Here is a 19510-nt window from a genome sequence, read left to right on the forward strand (position 1 = left end):
GAGCGGGAGCGGTCAGCTCCTCTGGCCCTACCCGGCGTGTCTCGGTCCCCCCTCCCCCCCGGGCCGTCTGTCCCTAGCTCAGGGGGTGCAGCGCGCTCCTCCCGTCCCGGTGTCAGTGACCCGCCCCGGGACCAGAGCGGGAGGTGCCCCCCAGTAGCTCGCCAGAGAGTCCCCCCGCTCCCCCGCCCGAGGCACTGCCCCCGGTGAGTCCCCACCTCCTCTCTCTATGGGCAGGGAGCGGACGCTTGTGGGTCAGGCTCCTTCAGGGGTGAAGCCCCTCAGCTTCACAGTCTGACGTGGAAAAGTGGTCGCAGTTTGTGTCGGTGCCAGGGCACATAATCCTACACTTGGCCCATAGCAATCTCGCTGGTTTCAGGGAAGTGCTGTTTAAAAGCATCAGCCACAAAAGATCTCTCTACTACTTAATAATCAGAAGTTCTTAGAGGTTAAACTTTCCTTTTTATGCTCTGCAAATTTTGGTCAGTTGAAAGTATGCATTTTAGGCCACACGTTTGAGTTCTTGCAGTATTCGTGGAGAATGGCAAACAACCATTTTTAAAGAGAGGTGCTAACAGAGGACCCAGGGAATTATAGGCTATGTAACTTCTATATCTGGAAAGATAATAGAAAAAAACAAAATCAGTTTGTAAGTACATGGAGGGTAATAAGTAATAGCCAACAGATTTGTCAAGAACAATCATGATGAAACAATTTAACTTGCTTCTTTGATAGGGTAACTGCCCTAGTGGATATGAGAAGCAGTAGATGTGATCTCTTGACTAAGGTTTTTGACACAGTTCTACGTGACAGTCTCTTAAGCAAACTAGGGAAATATGGGCTAGATTAAATTACTGTATGTGAGTGCGTAACTAGTTGCAACACTGTACTCATAATGAATAGTTTGCTGTCAGACTGGATGGACATATCATGTGGATATGTCCTGCTAGTGAAGGCAGGGGGCTGGACTTGATGACCTTTCAAGGTCCCTTCCAGTTCTAGGAGATTGGTATATCTCCAATTATTATTTATTTTTATTTTATTCCCTGAGTCTACTACTATTCAGTATTTTCACATAATGATTTGGGTTACCGAGTAGAGCTAGTACTTTTGACATCTGTAGCTATTACCATCTTGAGAGGGGTTGTAAGCACTTTGTAGGACAGGATTAGAATGTAAAATCTTGATAAATTGGTCTGTGATCAGCAAGATCAAATTCAATAGAGGCAAGTGTGCAGTATTTTGCTTAAGAAGGGGAAAAAAATAAAATACACAGATACAAAATGGTACTGCAAAAGAGGACTTGGAGATTATAATAGATCATAAATTGAAGGAGAGTCAGCAATTTGATACTGTACCTAAATAGGTAAATGTCATTCTGGGAAGTATTAACAGGTTATCGCATGCAACACATGGGAGGTAGTTGTATTGTATAGCTCTGCTTAGCACTGGTGAGGCTTCAAGGTGGAGTATTCTGTCCATTTGGGGCACCACACTTTAAGAAAGATGTGGGTAAATTGTAGAGAGAGTCCAGTGGAGAGCATCAAACAAATGTTTTGGAAAACATGTGCTATGAGGAAAGGTTGAAAGAATTGAGCATGTTTAATCTAGAGAAGAGAGAGAAAAAAAAAGACTGAAGGGGAAAGTAAGTCTTCAAACATGGAAAAGGTTGCTATAAGGAGGACAATTGTGCTCCATGTCCACTGAGCATAGGACAAGTAGTAATTGGCTTAGTTTGCAACAAGGGAGATTTACGTTGGATATTAGGAGAAACAAAAAAAAAAACAAAAAAACAAAAAAAACTTACTACAAGTATAGTTAAGCACTGAAACAGGCTAGTTCGGGAGGATGAGGAATCCTTGTCCAAAGAAATAAAACCCCTGTCAGGGATGGTCTAGATATACTTAATCCTTCCTCGATATTGACAGATGGACTAGATGGCCTCCTAAGGTCACTTTTAGCCCTACCTTTCTATGATTAAAATTATTCTGGGGTGAGGACAGCAACCTGCAGCATTTAACTTTTAAAACTCAACCTGCATTTTGGGACCACTTGCCAAATTATTCATGGCAGAATATAATACCTTTATAATACCTTAAAACTGTATAATAAAAATTACAGTTTTTGAGGTGGGGAATCTGATAAAAGTGAAAAATCTCCATCTACGGGGCTGTTTCTCACCTGGGGCTATCATCTGAAGAATTATAGGGGCATGATCAGAGAAAGCAATTAATGGAGGAGTTAATTAGAGAATTAACCAAGTCCCTGGAGATCAAAAATAAATCTATATGGGGATAGGACCCATGTGGCAGGGAAAATATGTATAGTCCCTACCCATTGAATATATAACCACCAGATATCACAGTCTCATGTCTTCAATGTGCAATTCTAGGGTCATTCTAGTTTTGGTTGGTTAATGTCCCTGAGAGTGAGATTTGTTCACAAGAGGATGAAGCATTTGATTAAAATCCCCAGGAAATGCAGTAGAGATAAGACCTATAGACGATTGCATATAAGCAATGATTAGTTCAGATCCATTTATGGTGTTTTAAGGATTAAAAATCTGGCCTGATCTAGTAAAAGTGACTCAGACTGTTATTGCCATTGCTTTATGAAAGAGTATGGATTCCCCTCTGGATTTGGATGAGAAACAGCAAGGCATTGTTTTTCCTATGCACTCATTCTAATTCAGAGGTGGGCAAACTTTGTGGCCCAAGGGCCACATTGGGGTTGTGAAACTGTATGGACGGCCGGGTAGGGAAGGCTGTGCCTCCCTTAACAGCCTGGCCCCAGCCGCCTATCCACCCCCTCCTACTTCCTGCCCCCTGACTGTCCCCCTCAGAACCACCAACCCATCCAACCCCCCTGCTCCTTGTCCCCTTACCATGCTTTTCAGAGCAGCAGGAGCTTGCAGCCCCCGGAACCAGCCACGCTGCCTGACAGAAGCAGCTGCCCAGAGTGCTGCCCGTGCAGCGGTGTAGCTGTGGGGAAAGGAGGACAGCAGGGAAGGGGGCCGGGGCTAGCCTCCCCAGCCGGGAACTCAGGGGCCGGGCAGGACGGTCCCGCAGGCTGTAGTTTGCACACTTCTGTTCTAATTTGAGTGTCAAGTGTCTCTCCTGCAGCAAAAACTACATATCTACCCTTTGCTTTCTTTAATAATGAGTACACTTTCTTTTAATTGGAGTGTTGAGTCCCTTTACATTCTAGGAAATAAAACTGAACTGCAGGACCATGTGTCGTGTTAATTATTTTTGTCATGTATGGCCTTACAAATAAGGGTGACAGTGCTTGTGTCATGTGCTCTATTGCACTCCAACCTACTCCCCACACAGAATTCTATGAAGAGTCTACAGATTAAATGCCTCAGACACTTATTCCACAGATTTTTGGATTACCTTGCCAGGTGCTTCAGGGAATAGGGTAGATGCATCAGCATTAGTTGCAGCCACCTCCAGATGCTTGATGCAAATCAGTCATGTAGGGTGTAATTTTCCTACATGTTTCTGGTCAAGAGAGGTGGGAAGAATAGCGGTAGTAAGGGGATCTGAGAGGCTTGGGAGAAGGAAGAACGCAGACAGGCTAAAGCAAAAACACAAAACCATATAACATATATAACTTGGCCTATTATCAACTGTGACCGGCTGCCTTAGATATTAGTATAGTACACAGTGGTTCTCAAACTTTTGTACTGGTGACCCTTTTCACGTAGCAAGCCTCTGAGTGCGACCCCCCCCCCTTAAATTAAAAACACTTTAATATATTTAACACTATTATAAATGCTGGATGCGAAGTGGGGTTTGGGGTGGAGGCTGATAGCTTCTGATCCCCCTGAGCCATCTCCGACCCCCAGTTTGAGAACACCTGGTATAGGGCATCACTGTCCCACTTGGTCCTGAGTGGTATCTCTCCATTCACCACTTAAAAAGTAAAGCACAATGAAATGGTGTCCAATTTACAAATTAATTCCAATTCAGCAGTCTCTTCAGCGCATCAAAAATCTACAACCTATCCTGAAGGATGATCCATCACTCTCACAGATCTTGGGAGACAGGCCAGTCCTTGCTTACAGACAGCCCCTAAATCTGAAGCAAATACTCACTAGCAACCACACACCACAACAAAAACCCTAACCCAGGAACCTATCCTTGCAACAAAGCCTGTTGCCAACTCTGTCCACATATCTATTCAGGGGATACCATCATAGGACGTAATCACATCAGCCACGCTATCAGAGGCTTGTTCACCTGCACATCTACCAATGTGATATATGCCATCATGTGCCAGCAATGCCCCTCTGCCATGTACATTGGCCAAACCGGACAGTCTCTATGTAAAAGAATAAATGGACACAACTCAGACGTCAAGAATTATAACATTCAAAAACCAGTTGGAGAACACTTCAACCTCCCTGGCCACTCGATTACAGACCTAAAAGTCGCAATATTACAACAAAAAAAACTTCAAATACAGACTCCAACGAGAGACTGCTGAATTGGAATTAATTTGCAAATTGGACACCATTAAATTAGGTTTGAATAAAGACTGGGAGTGGATGGGCCATTACACAAAGTAAAACTATTTCCCCATGCTTACCTTCCCCCACCCTACAGTTCCTTGTATCTCCTTGTCAAGTGCTGGAAATGGGCCATTTTCATTACCACTACAAACAGTTATTTTTCTCTCCTGCTGACAACAGCTCACCTTAACTGATCACTCTCCTTATAATATGTATGGTAACACCCATTGTTTCATGTTGTGTGTGTGTACACCCCTCCCCCCTTCCTTCTGTATTTTCCACTACATGCATCTGATGAAGTGAGCTGTAGCCCACAAAAGCTTATGCCACAATAAATTTGTTAGTCTCTAAGGTGCCACAAGTACTCCTATTCTTTTTGCTGATACAGACTAACACAGCTACTACTCAGAAAGGGAGTACACACTCTCCCAACATGATATTTCTTAACCATGTACATCAAGGATATTGCTGTGTATTAATCTCTTAACTGTAATCTTTTCAGTTTGCTAAAGCAAACACCAGAGTATTGGTAATATAGTGTGGTGTTCTGAGTGAGACACTGTATGCTGTGGGGATTATTTTCCCCATGCTGCATGCCCCTGTTCCTTTGGTTTACCACCAAACATTCAGTTTCTCTTCCTCATGTTAAATTAGCATAATTGACGGGGGAGAAGTCTTAACTGCTTTCACCTATTGCAAGTGTCTATACCAAAGAGCATAGCTAACAATCAGATTCAGCTAATGATTCTTCTATATATGTTCATGTACTCGGGCTGATTTTGCAGAAGGTGTTGGGATGGGGAAAGGGGTTATGGGAGGAAAGATATGGAGCAGTGGAAGAGGAAGGGAGCAGGGGCTGGAGGCAGGGGAGGTGGGGAAAGGGACAGGGTGAGAGGGAGGAAGTAGGTGGTGATAGGGAGGGCAGAAATCACTGGTTGGTCATCTTCCCTGTTGCTTTGGCCTAGAAGGGGTACAGCTGTATCCCTCAGGTCCTGTGTGCTTTTGCATGATGCCTTGCAGGGAGGAGAGCCATCTCTCACAGATGATGTCAAGCTGCCAGGCTTTGAGGACCCCCCAGCAGTAGGGGCAATGCAATGTTGTCTCCCACTGGCAACTATTTTAAAAGGTGGAATGGGAGCCCTCAAGTTCCTGCTGAGCAACAGGGATCTGCACCACCCCCAGTCATCTCTTTGATGTATTTCACTACTGAGCTTACACACAGACTGTATATTCACAAAAAATAGTACATAGTGATTTGTCTAGTAAAGATGTCAAATAGAATAGAATCATAGGGTTGGAAGGGACCTCAGGAGGTCATCTAGTCCAACCCCCTGCTCAAAGCAGGGCCAATTCCCAATGAAATCACCAAATGGTCCCCTCAAGGATTGACCACATCCCTAGGTTTAGCAGGCCAATGCTCAAAACCACTGAGCTATCTGCCCCCCAATGTTTAATTCCAACAAATACAGGGGGAAAGGCACTTACTATTGCTAATACACAGTCCTTTCCACTGTCAGTTTACTCGCATGAGAGCAATTTGGGATGAGATGTACCTTTAACACCCTTGCGGGTGCTTCAGATTCAGCCATTGGATAAGAATTGATGTACATGTCCCAAAAGTTAATGAAGTACGAACTTGGAGTAGAAGGGAACCCAAACAAGTTTGTACGTTAGTCACAGAACTGGATAAGTTTATTGCACAAGTAGAGCCAACTTAACAACTGAGAAGTAAACCTGATGTAAAACAGAATGGGTGCTCAGATTTTTAAAATCAGTGGTTCTCAATCAGGGGTACGTGTACCTCTGGTGGTATGCAGAGGTCTTCCAGGGGGTATATCAACACATCTAGATATTTGCCTAGGTTTACAACAGGCTACATAAAAAGCACCAGTGAAGTCAGTAAAAACTAAGATTACATACAGATTATGACTTGTTTATACTGCTCTATATACTATACACTGAAATGTAAGTACAATCTTTATATTACAATTGATTTATATGGTAAAAATGATAAAGCAAGCAATTTTTCAGTAAGCGTGTGCAGTGACACTTTTGTATTTTTATGTCTGATTTTGTAAGCAAGTAGTTTAAGTGAGGTGAAACTTGGGGTACACAAGACAGGCTCCTGAAAGGGGGACAGTAGTCTGGAAAGATTGAGAGCCACTGTTTTAAGTAGCCTGCAGTGAACTTTCTACGTCTTATGGCTTTGGGGACAGAGGCACTTTTTCAATTAGTCTTGACATGGAACTGAGTGGGAAACTTGATAAAATATTTGAGACTTCATTGCTTGGTAAGTTCCCTAGCTCTTCTAAAGTCTGGTCTCTTCAGCCACATCTTTTGCAAAATCATTTTCTTGGTATTCCCTCAAACTGTCGCTCTCCCTTTTGAGCGAGCTGCATTTTTCCCTCTTTTATAGTAAGTACTAGAAGTTTGATGATCAGTGCATGAGATTTGGCATTTGAGGCTGGCTTTAAGAACTAAGGAACTGTGTGCTCTGAGTCAAATTTGAAATAATCCATTAGGTTGAGCACTTCTGAAAGCAGCCTGGGAACAAATTCTAGGGGGTTGCACTTTCTGCTACTTCAGGTACTCCTATAATTCTCAAAGTATTGTGGTGAGACCTTCCATTGGTCTGCCACTTTAAATTGAAGAGAAGGTAAGTCTGTTTAGCTTTTCTGCACCTGGGTACTTGACCTGCCAGAGTTGATATTCTTGCTTCTCCTTCATTCACCTATTCTGTCAGCGCTTGCCGAGAGAGTTAATTGAGAGAAGTCAGGAGATAGCAAGGCCACAATACAAGTGTGTTTGCAGCAATTTTCTCCAGTAGGGCCAACACAGACACAGTGCCCTCATTAGCCATCTTGGCCAAGGAGCTAGGGTCTGTGTTCTCTGTCTTTTAGCTACTTGTGGAGCCCACAGTAGACAAATATATGCCTACTGATTGTCCAGAGATTTGGGGGTTCATTTTACTGAGGCTGGTTTTGGTCAGGGGCTCTGTACTGCAGATGGAAATAGATATTAACGGATGGATCTAGAGCTCAAAGGATCTGTTCCTCCAGGCCATGCAGCACCTCCTGGAGCTCTTTCATGTTAGGTTTTGTAAACTCCTACTTGTTGCAAGATGTAATTCAGGCCTAAAAGTAGTTGGCACATGCTTTTAAATATATTCTGTTAATGAACTTCAGTATGGAAATGCCAACAATAGGATAATATTGGGAATAAAATGAGGAAAGTGGTATAAACTAGGACACTGATAAGATGGTTGATGGCACACTGGCAATTCATGTACAGAGTTATACAAGACATCTTTTTTAGTCAAGCTGCCATAGTCTCTTGGTAAACTGGAAAAAAAAATCTGGTATCTTAGAACTCTGGCAAGTGTCATTCGGTCTGCTCCCAAGAATGGGGCAGGATAGAAAAGAGGAAGCAACTATGCAATATTCTCAAAACAAAACAGTTCATAGATCCAACAAAGTACGACTATATGCAAAAATCTGCTCTCAGATACATTGATGTAAATTGTGCACAACTCATTAGATTTTAGTTGAGTTATTCTCAATGCACACCAGAGAAGCTAGAGCAGATTGTCCTCAAATAACTAATTTATATAATTGTCTCTAGAGGTTATGATAGGGGCAACTGAAAAAAATTGCAGTAATGCAGGGGCTAGAAAATGTGCCTGAAGCACTTAAACATGCACTGATAGTTTTGGAATATGGCTACTAAATATTGGACATTGAGCCAAGCTGCTGATTATAGCCAGGACTTCCTTCTGTATGTGTGCAAACTTCCTTTGAAACTTGTAGGTGCTTCAGAAATGGCAGTGGTTTGTAGGTGTTGACACATGCTGTTTGTTTATTCTTTTTTCCCCTGTTCCTTTAAAACCAACAACTATTTATTAATGCTAGAAACACTTGTTTTAGTATGCTTAAGAAAACATGTTATAAACCCATTTTAGTGATTAACAAGTCTGTTGTTTAGGACTTTAAAGGGTGAGATTGCTTTTACACTATTAATACTAACCATAAGTTAGAACAGGGATTGGCAACCTTTGGCACACGGCCCTTCAGGGAAATCCGCTGGCAGGCCAGGACGGTTTGTTTACCTGCAACATCCGCAGGTTCAGCTGATTGTAGCTCCCACTGTCTGTGGTTCGTCGTACCAGGCCAATGGGGGCTGCGGGAAGCGGCAGCCAGCTCATCCCTCGGCCCACGCCGCTTCCCGCAGCTGCCATTGGCCTGGAACGGCTGTGATCGGCCGAACCTGTGGATGCTGCAGGTAAACAAACCGTCCTGGCCTGCCAGCGGATTTCCCTGATGGGCTGCATGCCAAAAGGTTGCCAATCTCTGATTTAGAAGTTGAATTGTGTAAAGTTGTATATGATAAGAAAACCTGCCACTGACTTGACATGTACAGCTAGAAAATTCTATCAAAGCTTAGTGCAACTCATTCAGAGCATTTAATTTTTGAAATGGTTTAGCTACCATTGAACCTGGCTTTCTTGTTTCAGATTGAAGCCATTCAACAGATTACAAATAATACTACAGCACTTGGTAAGTATAGGGTTCTATCTGGTAGCGTTAGAAACAGATTTGTAACTTCTACCCTTGTGTGATAGAGAATAAGTGTATACACTTCTTTAGTTTATCCAGTCATCGCAGTATTATACTGTAAATTCAGCTTTTTAGTGTTTAGGTCCAATGTTGCCAGTTCCACTTCAGCTAGAGTTTACTACCAATTCCTCTTGCAATATGAATTTATGCTTATTAAATAATATAGATTTTAGTTTTTGGCACCCCACATATTTTGAGTGATTGTTCTATTTGTCTCAGTACACCTCTATCCTGATATAATGCGACCCAATATAACACAAATTCGGATATAACACGGTAAAGCAGTGCTCGGGGGGGGAGGGCTGTGCACTCCGGCAGATCAAAGCAAGTTCGATATAATGCGGTTTCACCTATCATGCGGTAAGATTTTTTTGGTTCCCGAGGACAGCGTTATATCGAGGTAGAGGTGTAGTTTTAAACTGAATGTTTTCCAGTGTGCTAAATTTTCTTCTGTATATTTTAGTTTGCTTACTCTACATTTTAGTTGAGTTAAAAATTGAGATTGCTTATGAAAATTATTTTCATAACTTTTGTATAATATTGCCAAACAGGATCACAGACAAGGCCATTTGTCATGATCCGATGTATACTGTGTAAGATGGTGAGTAGGAGAATAGAGGATTATCTTGTACATCTAACATCATAACTGATGCAGGTGTTTTCAGTGTGATAGTCTCAATGAAACAATATCACAACCATCTCTCCTAAATAAAGGAGTTGAGGAACATAATGTATTTCAGAATGTACAACACAAAAGCTGTTTTATTTCCAAATATTCCTGCAAATTAACAAGCTTGAAGCTAGTATAATATACTTAGTATGGCTTTAGGAGCAACATTAAAGAGTAGCTGAAATAAATCAATCTTTAAATAATTTGAGAGATGCGTTGGAAAACGTCAGTCTAGAATTCTGTCAAAATAATCACAATGACTAACCACAGTTAAAGGGAGTTTTGAGAATGTTTATGGAATTATACTCTATACTGTATGGTTACTCAACATGAAAGACATTGTTTTACTTGGTCTCCCTATTTTTGCGTGTATAGAATATGTCCAAACACACAGATTCTGCAGCTGAAGTGTTATTGGAAAAGAGAGGATGTGCTGGAGTAATAACTATGAATAGACCAAAGGCTCTAAATGCATTAAATCTTTCTATGATTCGACAGATTTATCCACAGTTAAAGGTTAGTGGCTTTATTTTAACTCATCTTAAATTCATACATCTACTAGCAGTTTTAAATGTAAAGCGGCCACTTTTTTGTTCTTTCTAATCAATCTGTAACTTCTTGTATGGAGTCACTGACCCAATCATGAAGACCCTACTTCAACAAGGTAATTAAACTTGCACTTAACTAAATGTTTGAGTAATTCCATTGAATTCAGTGAGACTACTCACAGTTTTAAAGTAAGGCACGTCCTTAAATACCATCCTGACCTATGGATTAAATCAAAGAATCCACATTTGCATGGTAGTTTGGTTCCCCAACTAACTTTCCACATTTTAGTGAAATGCTGAATCGTGTTGCATATGTGGTGATATGGATTCCTTTTTCCAAAGGTTATGTGAGCAGGGCTTGGGGTATGGGGTGGGGAGTACTTGAACTAGTCCAAATTCTGACTGTCTAAATGTAGAAATCATACCACTTTAACTATACCAGTATAGTATATCCTCTCTTTTCCAATAACACCATACCAGTATAGTATAGTTAAAGTGGTATGATTTCTACATTTAGACAGTCAGAATTTGGTATACTGGTATAGTTAAAGTGGTACAACCCCCTTCTTTAGCGTTGATGCAGTTATATCGGTATAAATGTTTATATTGGTATAGCTCATTACCATACGGGAAAAGGATTAAGATAGATGGATATAATGCACTTTTTATAACTGCATCAACACTGGGGAGGCTGTACAACTAATTTCAGTTAAAAACAAAAGCATGCTCCACTGATGTAGTTATACTGGTACAAAACTCTGTGTGTAGACCAGGCCTTAGTCAATTCATTTGGCTGAAATCCATCAGTCATGTACTTCCTGCCCAGTCTGTTTGGTCCTTTAATACCCTAGTCTCCTACTGGCTGAACTTTGAGCCCCAGTTAATACCATCTCAATCATAGAGACTTCTGCTGTGGAAGTGGGGTAGCACTGGTAGGAGCTCCTCGCAGGCCAACTGCTCTAGAGTGTGGCAACTCCTACCAGGAAAGGGGACAATAGTCCTCATAGGGCACATACTTCTAATAGCAGAAAGTGCTTCCCAGCTGCTTCCCCTGTTTCTCTTCTGATGGTATTAACACTGGAGTTGTCTGTTTGCAGATTCAGGAGAACCTCTTTACATCAGTTAACCTTCCAAGCATGAACTGAATGTATCTTCAGGGGATACAAACTTGTTTTTTTTAAGAGTGAAATAATAGATTCAGCAGATGTTGATGGCACCCACCCAGGAGAGATTTCTACTCATCTGTGTTAGTGATTTTCCAAGTCCTGCCTTTTGTACGTTTTTAGGGCTCAGTTGAAATTTAAGTAGGATATGGCTCATTTTCTGGAAGGCGCAACAAGAATGACCAAAGACAGCATTTGAGAAAAGTTGTGTTTTTAGATGAATTTTTATATATTGGGGAATAATATTTCTTTTGTCCTTCCTCTTAGACATGGGAGAAAGACCCTGAAACTTTTCTAATAATTATAAAGGGAACTGGAGGAAAGGCTTTCTGTGCAGGAGGGGATATCAGAGGTAAGGACTTGAGAATGTGCTGAATTTACACTGGTCACTATTTTACAATTGTGACATACAACTTTCAGTGATTAGTTACTTCAGTATTCATATCCCCCATTCTAAGTATAGGGCATATGTGAATTAGTGAGAGATTAAGGTAAATAGATAATGTTGTGCAAGAATCATCAAGATTTTAATGTGGCCACTGTAAAACATTTATAAATTGTACATGAGCTGCTTTTCAGTTTATGTAGATAATACAGAGATAAAGTAAAACTGTATTTGCCCTGGGACAGCAAAATTTTGTTACAGTGGTTGAAAAATAACTCTGTATGAGTAGCTGGCTAAAGCTTAATACTAGGCATGACTGAAGTGAATGTGGTAGGAAGAGGGAAGCACTTTGAAGAACTTGCCTCCTCAGAAATATCCCTTGCTGCTGAGGGCATCTGTCCTTGCAGGCTGGTGGCCCTGTTAGACAACCCACTGATATTGAAGACCCAAATAATCATGGAAGCAAAAAAACCTGCTTATATTTATGACTTGCTATAAAGATTGTACCCTGTTAGGCAGATCTGACCACAGTGATCCATGCGTTTGTGAGCTCCCGACTGGATTACTTTAGCTCAGGGGTGGGCAAACTTTGTGGCCTGAGGGCCACATTGGGGAATAGAAATTGTATGGCAGGCCATGAATGCTCACAAAATTGGGGTTGGGAAGCGGGAGGGTGGGGCTGGGGATGAGAGGTTTGGGGTGCAGGAGGGTGCTCCGGGCTGGGATTGAGGGGTTTGGAGAGCAGGAGGGGGATCAGGGCTTGGGCAAGGAGTTGGGGTGTGGGGAGAGGCTCAAGGGGGCGCAGGCTCCGAGTGGTGCTTACCTCAAGCAGCTCCCAGAAGCAGCGGCATGTTCCTTCTCTGGCTCCTATGCACAGATACGGCCAGGCGGCTGTGCATGCTGCCCCATCCACAGGCACCGCCCCTGCAGCTCCCACTGGAGTCCGTAGGAGCCGGAGCAGAGCCATGCGGCAGCTTCTGGGAGCCACCTGGTGTGGCCCCTGACCCAGGTCCCTGGCTGGAGTGGGGCCGAGCCGCCTGGTGCGGCTCACGAGTCGGCTTAAAATGGCTCCGGCCCGCAGGCCATAGTTTGCCCACCCCTGCTTTAGCTCATTTAAGAGCAAACCATGTAGCCTGAATATGCTCCAGAGGCTGAAAATGCAACAGCCTGTCCGCTCAATGTAAACTAGTGTCCTCTCAGCACTGGGTCCTCATTTTCCAGTATTCAAAATCTTTAGTAGGAATGTTTTTAGCGATCTAGGAAATTGGCTTTCCCTTTATGATCATAACCTCCTGTGATCATTCCAGTGAATGAAAACTTTGAAGCTGTCAGCCAGTAGAAAAGGCTAATGAATGCCGGAGGCATAACTTTTATAAGAGCTGGATGTAGATTATTGGATATGTCCCCACAAGAAATTAGTGGGGGAAAATATGCATCATAATGAAAATAAATACAATCAGTATCATCTTCCTTGAGTTAAGTAATTAAAATAATTTTTTAGGTCTACTGGTACTTGCCACACTTCGTTTGCTGCACTGGAATGCTGCAGAAAACAGGGGCCCCTCCTACAGAATTTAAGTCCATCGTGCAGAGTACACAAGACCTTGCTTATTGTGAATATTTAATATTACAAGGCCATTTTTGTTGTGCTTGTTAAATTTTAAATGCAATAATTTTTAGTTTGAATTTTGTCTTATTTTACTAGCTATCACAGATGCAGGGAAAGTTGGAGATAGGCTAGCACAAGATTTCTTCAGAGAAGAATACATCCTGAACAATGCTGTTGGTATGTGTGTACAAAGCAATTTCCAAATATAAAATACCTCTGATTCTCTATTTCATCTTGGGGATTGTCAGTACCTATATTTCAGTGATGGGGAAAGTGATTCCTAGATTTGCAGTTGAAGTGTTCTAGATAATTGTGAAGTATTATTTGTTTAGTTTAGAGAAGACACTAAGAAGATGTAATAAGATACCATATTTACTGTCTAATAATGTAGTGCCCATTTTAGGTAAGAATGAAATGGGAAGGCAATACTGCTTTACTCATTGCATAACATTTTGTAGCAGAGTTCCACTGATTATTACTGTGGCAAAGGGTTTAGTAGGATTCAGAAAAAGATTGGACCTTTATGTAAATAATCTATTTAACAGCCAGAATATAAACTGTACGTGGGTTATTAACACCTCATTCTTCAGAGCACAAGTCAACCACTAGCAGTTTGGAGTCAGGAAGAAGCTTTTTTTGCAGAGATGTTTAATTGAATATTCTGGGCTTTATGCCTCCCTTGGCAGCATCTGGTACTAGTTACAGTCAGAGAGACAAGCTACTGACTAGAGGGACCACTGTTTTGATGTTGTATGGCAGTTCAGGTATAGCTGAAGGATATTTTCAGATTAAACATTCACATTTCTGAAAAGTTAGTGTGTTATCTTACAACACCCTTAGATTATTAAAACTGAGGTGTGGTTTACATTAAAAAAAAAAAGATAGGTTGACTCACTATGGCGCTCATGGTTGTGAAAAATCCACACCTCTGAGGGGTGTAGTTAAAATGACCTAATCCTGCATATAGACCATGCTGCGGGAGGTGGATTACCTGCATGGCAATGGGAGAACTTCTGTTGGCATAGGTAGTGTCTACGCTGATGTGCTACAGTGGCACCTCTGTAGCATTTTAAGTGTAGACAAGCCCTGAGAATTTAACATCTTATTTGTGTTGTTTTTGCATCTAATTTCAATCATCCCACCTTTGACTAGAAAAGATAAACAAGTCAGTTTTACTTGCTTATTCTCATGCTCTTGCAGAATGCTACAATGTTTGTACAGTAAAGAACACAGAGGACTTTAAGTAAACCTTTCCATTGGCTTTAAAGCACATACAAGTGTTTCTATTGATCATGGCTTTATTAAAAGCATATGTAAAGCAAATGTATATTTTTGCTAAATTTGATCTGATAGCATTTCTGAGTGAGATTTTCAGAATGTCAGTTTGTACATGTGAGATTTTGTATTATGTATTGAAAGCACCTCTAGTGCTTATCTAAAGTTGTCAGCAAATAATGCATCTCATTTATGCAGTCAAAGTGGAGATGTAGTACAAATATCACCTTAACAGCCCAGGCAGTAATATTGCATGTTCATCTAGGGTGATGGGGTTAAAGTGCACTTCCTTTGTTATATTTGATAAATACTATTTCTCACTACAAGATCCCCACGCTGAGTAGCGTAAGACAGTCTTATAAATACATATACACAAAGAGACAGTTAAAATTGATGTGGGAACTATAACTACATTTTCTTGCATTTTGTTGATATTTGCTATAACGACATGGGTTGGGATTTAGCAGTTTATTAGATTTAATTAAAAATACTGACTAAAAAGCATAGCTTCATTCAAAAAAAAATAAAATAAAATAAAAAAAGCTGTCCTCGAAGGAACTGAGACCTTGGTTTTGTTCCTCCTAAGTTACTCTGGATGTTTAGGTATTCACACACTTACAGTCTTAAGAATAATGTAAGTTTGTTTACTGGTTGCTTTATAAATGCATTCTTAAGGATGGTAGAAGTGTTTCTAGAATTCACCCCCTAGAGAATTAACTGACAAATCATACTGAAGTTTATTCATATAATTTATGAATTACTTCAAGTACCTGTACTGTTGGGTGGTGACATCAAATAACTTTATTGATTATGAATTTAACATCTTATCCTTTTCTCTCTTTGTTGTATAAAGTAATTTGTTAAAAACTACAGCCAGTTAAGAGAAATATTTGTGGTATCTGTGTGTCACAGGTATTTTCTTCTAGGGTGGGGTTAAATGTACATTCCTACAAAAAGATATTACTTATGCCTAATTGTTACATTTCTGTTAGGTACCTGCCAGAAGCCGTACGTGGCACTCATTGATGGGATTACAATGGGAGGTGTAAGTAAAATATTTTTCTAAGTGAGACAGTTGAGTTGGCTTGTCTATGTTAATGTAATATTTGATTAAAAACATTGAGTGAAGCAAGATTGACAGTTTCAAGAACTGCATACAGTAACTCCTTGCTTAATGTTGTAGTTATGTGCCTAAAAATGCTACTTTAAGCTAAGCAATGTTAAGCAAATCCAATTTCCCCCATAAGAATTAATGTAAATGTGTGTGGGGGGGGGTTAGGTTCCAGGGAATTTTTTTTTGCCAGACAAACAAAAGACTGTATATATTTTTGTAGGAATGTACACACACCAAAAAATTATTACACACAGCAATGATAATTGTGAAGCTTGGTTGAGGTGATGGAGTCAGAGGGTGGGATATTTCCCAGGGAATGCCTTGCTGCTTAATGATGAACGAACACCCGGGTGATCCTTCAAGGGTTAACATATTGTTGTTAATGTAGCCTCACACTCTACAAGGCAGCACGAATGGAGGGAGGACACACAATAGAGGCATGGCAGTGGTTGCAAACATTCCCTGCGGAAACTGAATGTGATGATGAACCCACGCTATCTTACTGGCGTGCACCACTCCCTCCACTTTCCAAAGTGCTGGGCAGGAGGGGGGTACATGGGAGAGAGAGACAGAGACACACACTGTGGGTGGGTGGGGGGAGAGACACACAGACACACGTGCATTGCCCCTTTAAGTACGCTGACCCCACTCTAAGTACACTGCTTTTTTAAATAGATCAGCAAGTTGAGACAACAGCTGTTGTCCCTCCATCCTGAGCCCTGTCCTGTCTCCCCTGTTCTGTGGAGATGGGGTACAGGAGCAGGAGGGGAAGGGGGGACACCCTGACATCAGCACCCCTCTTACCCCCCACCCCAGCACAGCAAGTAGGAGGCTCCCGGGAGCAGCTCCAAGGCGGAGGGCAGGAGCAGCACATGGCAGTGGGGGGAGGGACACCTGAACTGCCCAGCAATTGATAGCCTGCTGGGCAGCTGCTATATAGGGAACCTAGGGGAGCTGATAAGGGGGCTACCCATCCACCCTGGTTCAAACCTCCCCACCAGCTAGCTCCAACGGGCTGCTCTTCTTGCAAGCAGTGGACAAAGCAGGCAGCTGCCAAACAATGTTAAAAGGGAGCATTGTGCAACTTTAAACAATCATGTTCTCTAATTGATCAGCGACGTAACAATGAAACAACGTTAACCGGGACAACACTAAGTGAGGAGTTACTGTATAACAGTCATTTAACATAAGTCATTTTCAGATATTATTGGGTGATATTTGGCCCACATCATTTAGAAAGTAGTTAATTTTTAAGTGTAACATCTCTCTTTCACATAACTCATTAATATACTGAAGAAGAAATGCAGCTTTTGGTTGGTTTTTGTTCCTCTCTCTCAAGTGACCATTGCAGAAAATAGAAAAAAAACTGATGTGACTCCATATGTAATGACCATTAACTCTGGAACCTTGCTTTTCATCTGTAAAATACCATCCATATCTATGGCATGCTCATGGCAACTCCAAGAATCTAGTCCTTGATACATTGCAGCCCCAAAATGAATTTAAGAGATGGTTTTACTGTTTTGTTAAAAACAAGCAATAAGTTGGATCTTCTAAAAGTTATATGGTTAAGACTAGTTGACATTGGAATTACATGCACATATTGTTAATGAGCTAATCTTTCACATGGAACACAAGGGAAAAATACTTCCAACTAGGCAAACGGCTAAAGGGAAATTGTATGCATCAATGACTCAGCATGGACTTCATGTGCCAAACATTTACTGCAAATTCTTTGAAGGTGTGTTTATCTGATCCTCTTTATAGCATTCACGTTTGATAGGTACAACTAGAGGGAAGGAGATGACATCGTATACAAGAGTTCTGCCACAGCAAAGCAGACTGCTATTTTTAATGATTCTGTTACTGTTAAAGATAAACCTGCACTTTTCTCTGAGGATTTGGTAGTAGCTTTGAAGGCAGCTTATTAAGGAGGCTGGAATTTTGGTATAAGAACCCTGAAAGAGTGGGGACATTAGCATGCAGAATCTGCAGAAATCTCTTCCAGCTCTGGTCAGTTTGCCTTTGACACTATCCCTGGTTAACTTACTTTCTTAAAGGTTAGAAGTCTGAAATACAAATACTAGTTATAACTGACTAGCTAGCATTGGCAGCACACATTAGTCCCATTTTGTTTCTTAATGATACCATATTGTATACAATACCACAAACAGAGTACTAAGAAAGAGATGTCATTTCTCTTTAATTTGGCTTTTTAGATTTCACTGATGCATTCAGATCCTAGCAGAGCATATCACATAATAGAAAATAAAGTCTGTATATTTGTGGTATGAGATCTGGAAATTGTTAGACCTGGGTCTTTGAGTCATTTGTTTGGCAGTGGAGTGTGTCTGTATGGGCTGAGTTTTCATTTTTAGGTAAGAATATCCTTGCGATCACAGGAAGATCTTAATTTTCAACCCAGTGATAAAGCATCTTAAAACTGTCTTTGGAGATAGCATTGCCTTAAACAATTTTCCTGGTGGTGTTTGAGTGAACAGTAAAAGTGGTGTCTGACTACAGCAAGCTGTGGAAATAAGCCGTGGGAAGGCAGTAACTGACTGAATTGACTACCAGTTTCTTAGTTTTGCATATATATAAAAATCTGCTAGCAGGTGAGAGAGAATAGCATTTGTTGCTTGGCAGATGATAGGGCTAATAGAGTCCCTGGATGAAAGCAAAATTTTTTTTTTGGCTTCTTGCTTGACTCGTTTTATCTAGCTTATTCTTTTCATCCCTTCTAATATACACAGCTTACTATACCAGTATGTAGGCAGTTTTTCCAGAGTTAAGTTATTAAACTAAAAAAAGGAAACTTTCCACTTACAAACCCTCACATCTAACTAAACACAAATACATGGTGGAATGGGACCTGCATGGACTCTAAAAACTAAAATTCTAGTTTAGATTTGGTTTTTTGCTGCCAGCACGGATAACACCTGGATAACACTGCCTGTTCCCCAAGCTTCCTTTGGGGAACCACCCTTCACCAAGAAGAGAGAAGAAGAGAGAGAGAGACCCCCCTCCTCTCTCTCCTCCCCCTCCCTCTCTCTAGGAGAGAGAGACACACCAGTCAAATCCTTGACTCAACACACAGGACCCTCCTCCCTCCCTCCCCTCCCCTCCCCCTCCTAGAGAGATAGAATTCAAAAAAACTCAACTTCAACAAAGAATTTTCCTCCCTTCCCCCCCCCTTCCCCTGAAAATCCAAAACAGGAAGAAATCAATCAATCAAGTTTTAAAAAAAAAAAAAAAATTTAAAAAAAGAAAAAAAAAGTACACTCTCTCTATATTAAAAATACAAAAAACAACTTATAAAAACTGGAAAAACTGGACCTCCCTCTCTCCTCCTCAGAATAGTCAACAGCAACAGAAATAAAGAAAGAATTTCAGCAAACACACACACAATTGCAAAGATCAAAAAATAATATAAGACTAATCCTTTTTAACTAATACTACTATATATGGATAGTAGGAAAACACCAGAGGAGAACTTGGAGTCTCTGGCTCCTCTCTTAGATCCAAACAAGCACACAAAACAAACACAGAGAACAGACAAAGCCTCCTCCACAGGATTTTGAAATTATCCTGTCCCTTGATTGGTCCTCTGGTGTTTTCAG

General features: G+C 41.1%; 1 protein-coding gene across 1 annotated transcript in view; it reads left to right on the forward strand.

Moving 5' to 3' along the window:
- Nucleotides 1–19510, forward strand: part of HIBCH (3-hydroxyisobutyryl-CoA hydrolase) — a 93495-nt gene that overhangs the window by 154 nt on the left and 73831 nt on the right. Inside the window, exons 2-6 of the mRNA XM_039493714.1 lie at nucleotides 9024–9066; nucleotides 10172–10312; nucleotides 11775–11859; nucleotides 13598–13678; nucleotides 15769–15821. Of these exons, the coding sequence (XP_039349648.1) occupies nucleotides 9024–9066; nucleotides 10172–10312; nucleotides 11775–11859; nucleotides 13598–13678; nucleotides 15769–15821 (403 nt within the window). The remainder of the gene's footprint in view (nucleotides 1–9023; nucleotides 9067–10171; nucleotides 10313–11774; nucleotides 11860–13597; nucleotides 13679–15768; nucleotides 15822–19510) is intronic.

This window comes from Mauremys reevesii, linkage group 11, assembly GCF_016161935.1.
Source record: "Mauremys reevesii isolate NIE-2019 linkage group 11, ASM1616193v1, whole genome shotgun sequence".
NCBI lineage: Eukaryota > Metazoa > Chordata > Testudines > Geoemydidae > Mauremys > Mauremys reevesii.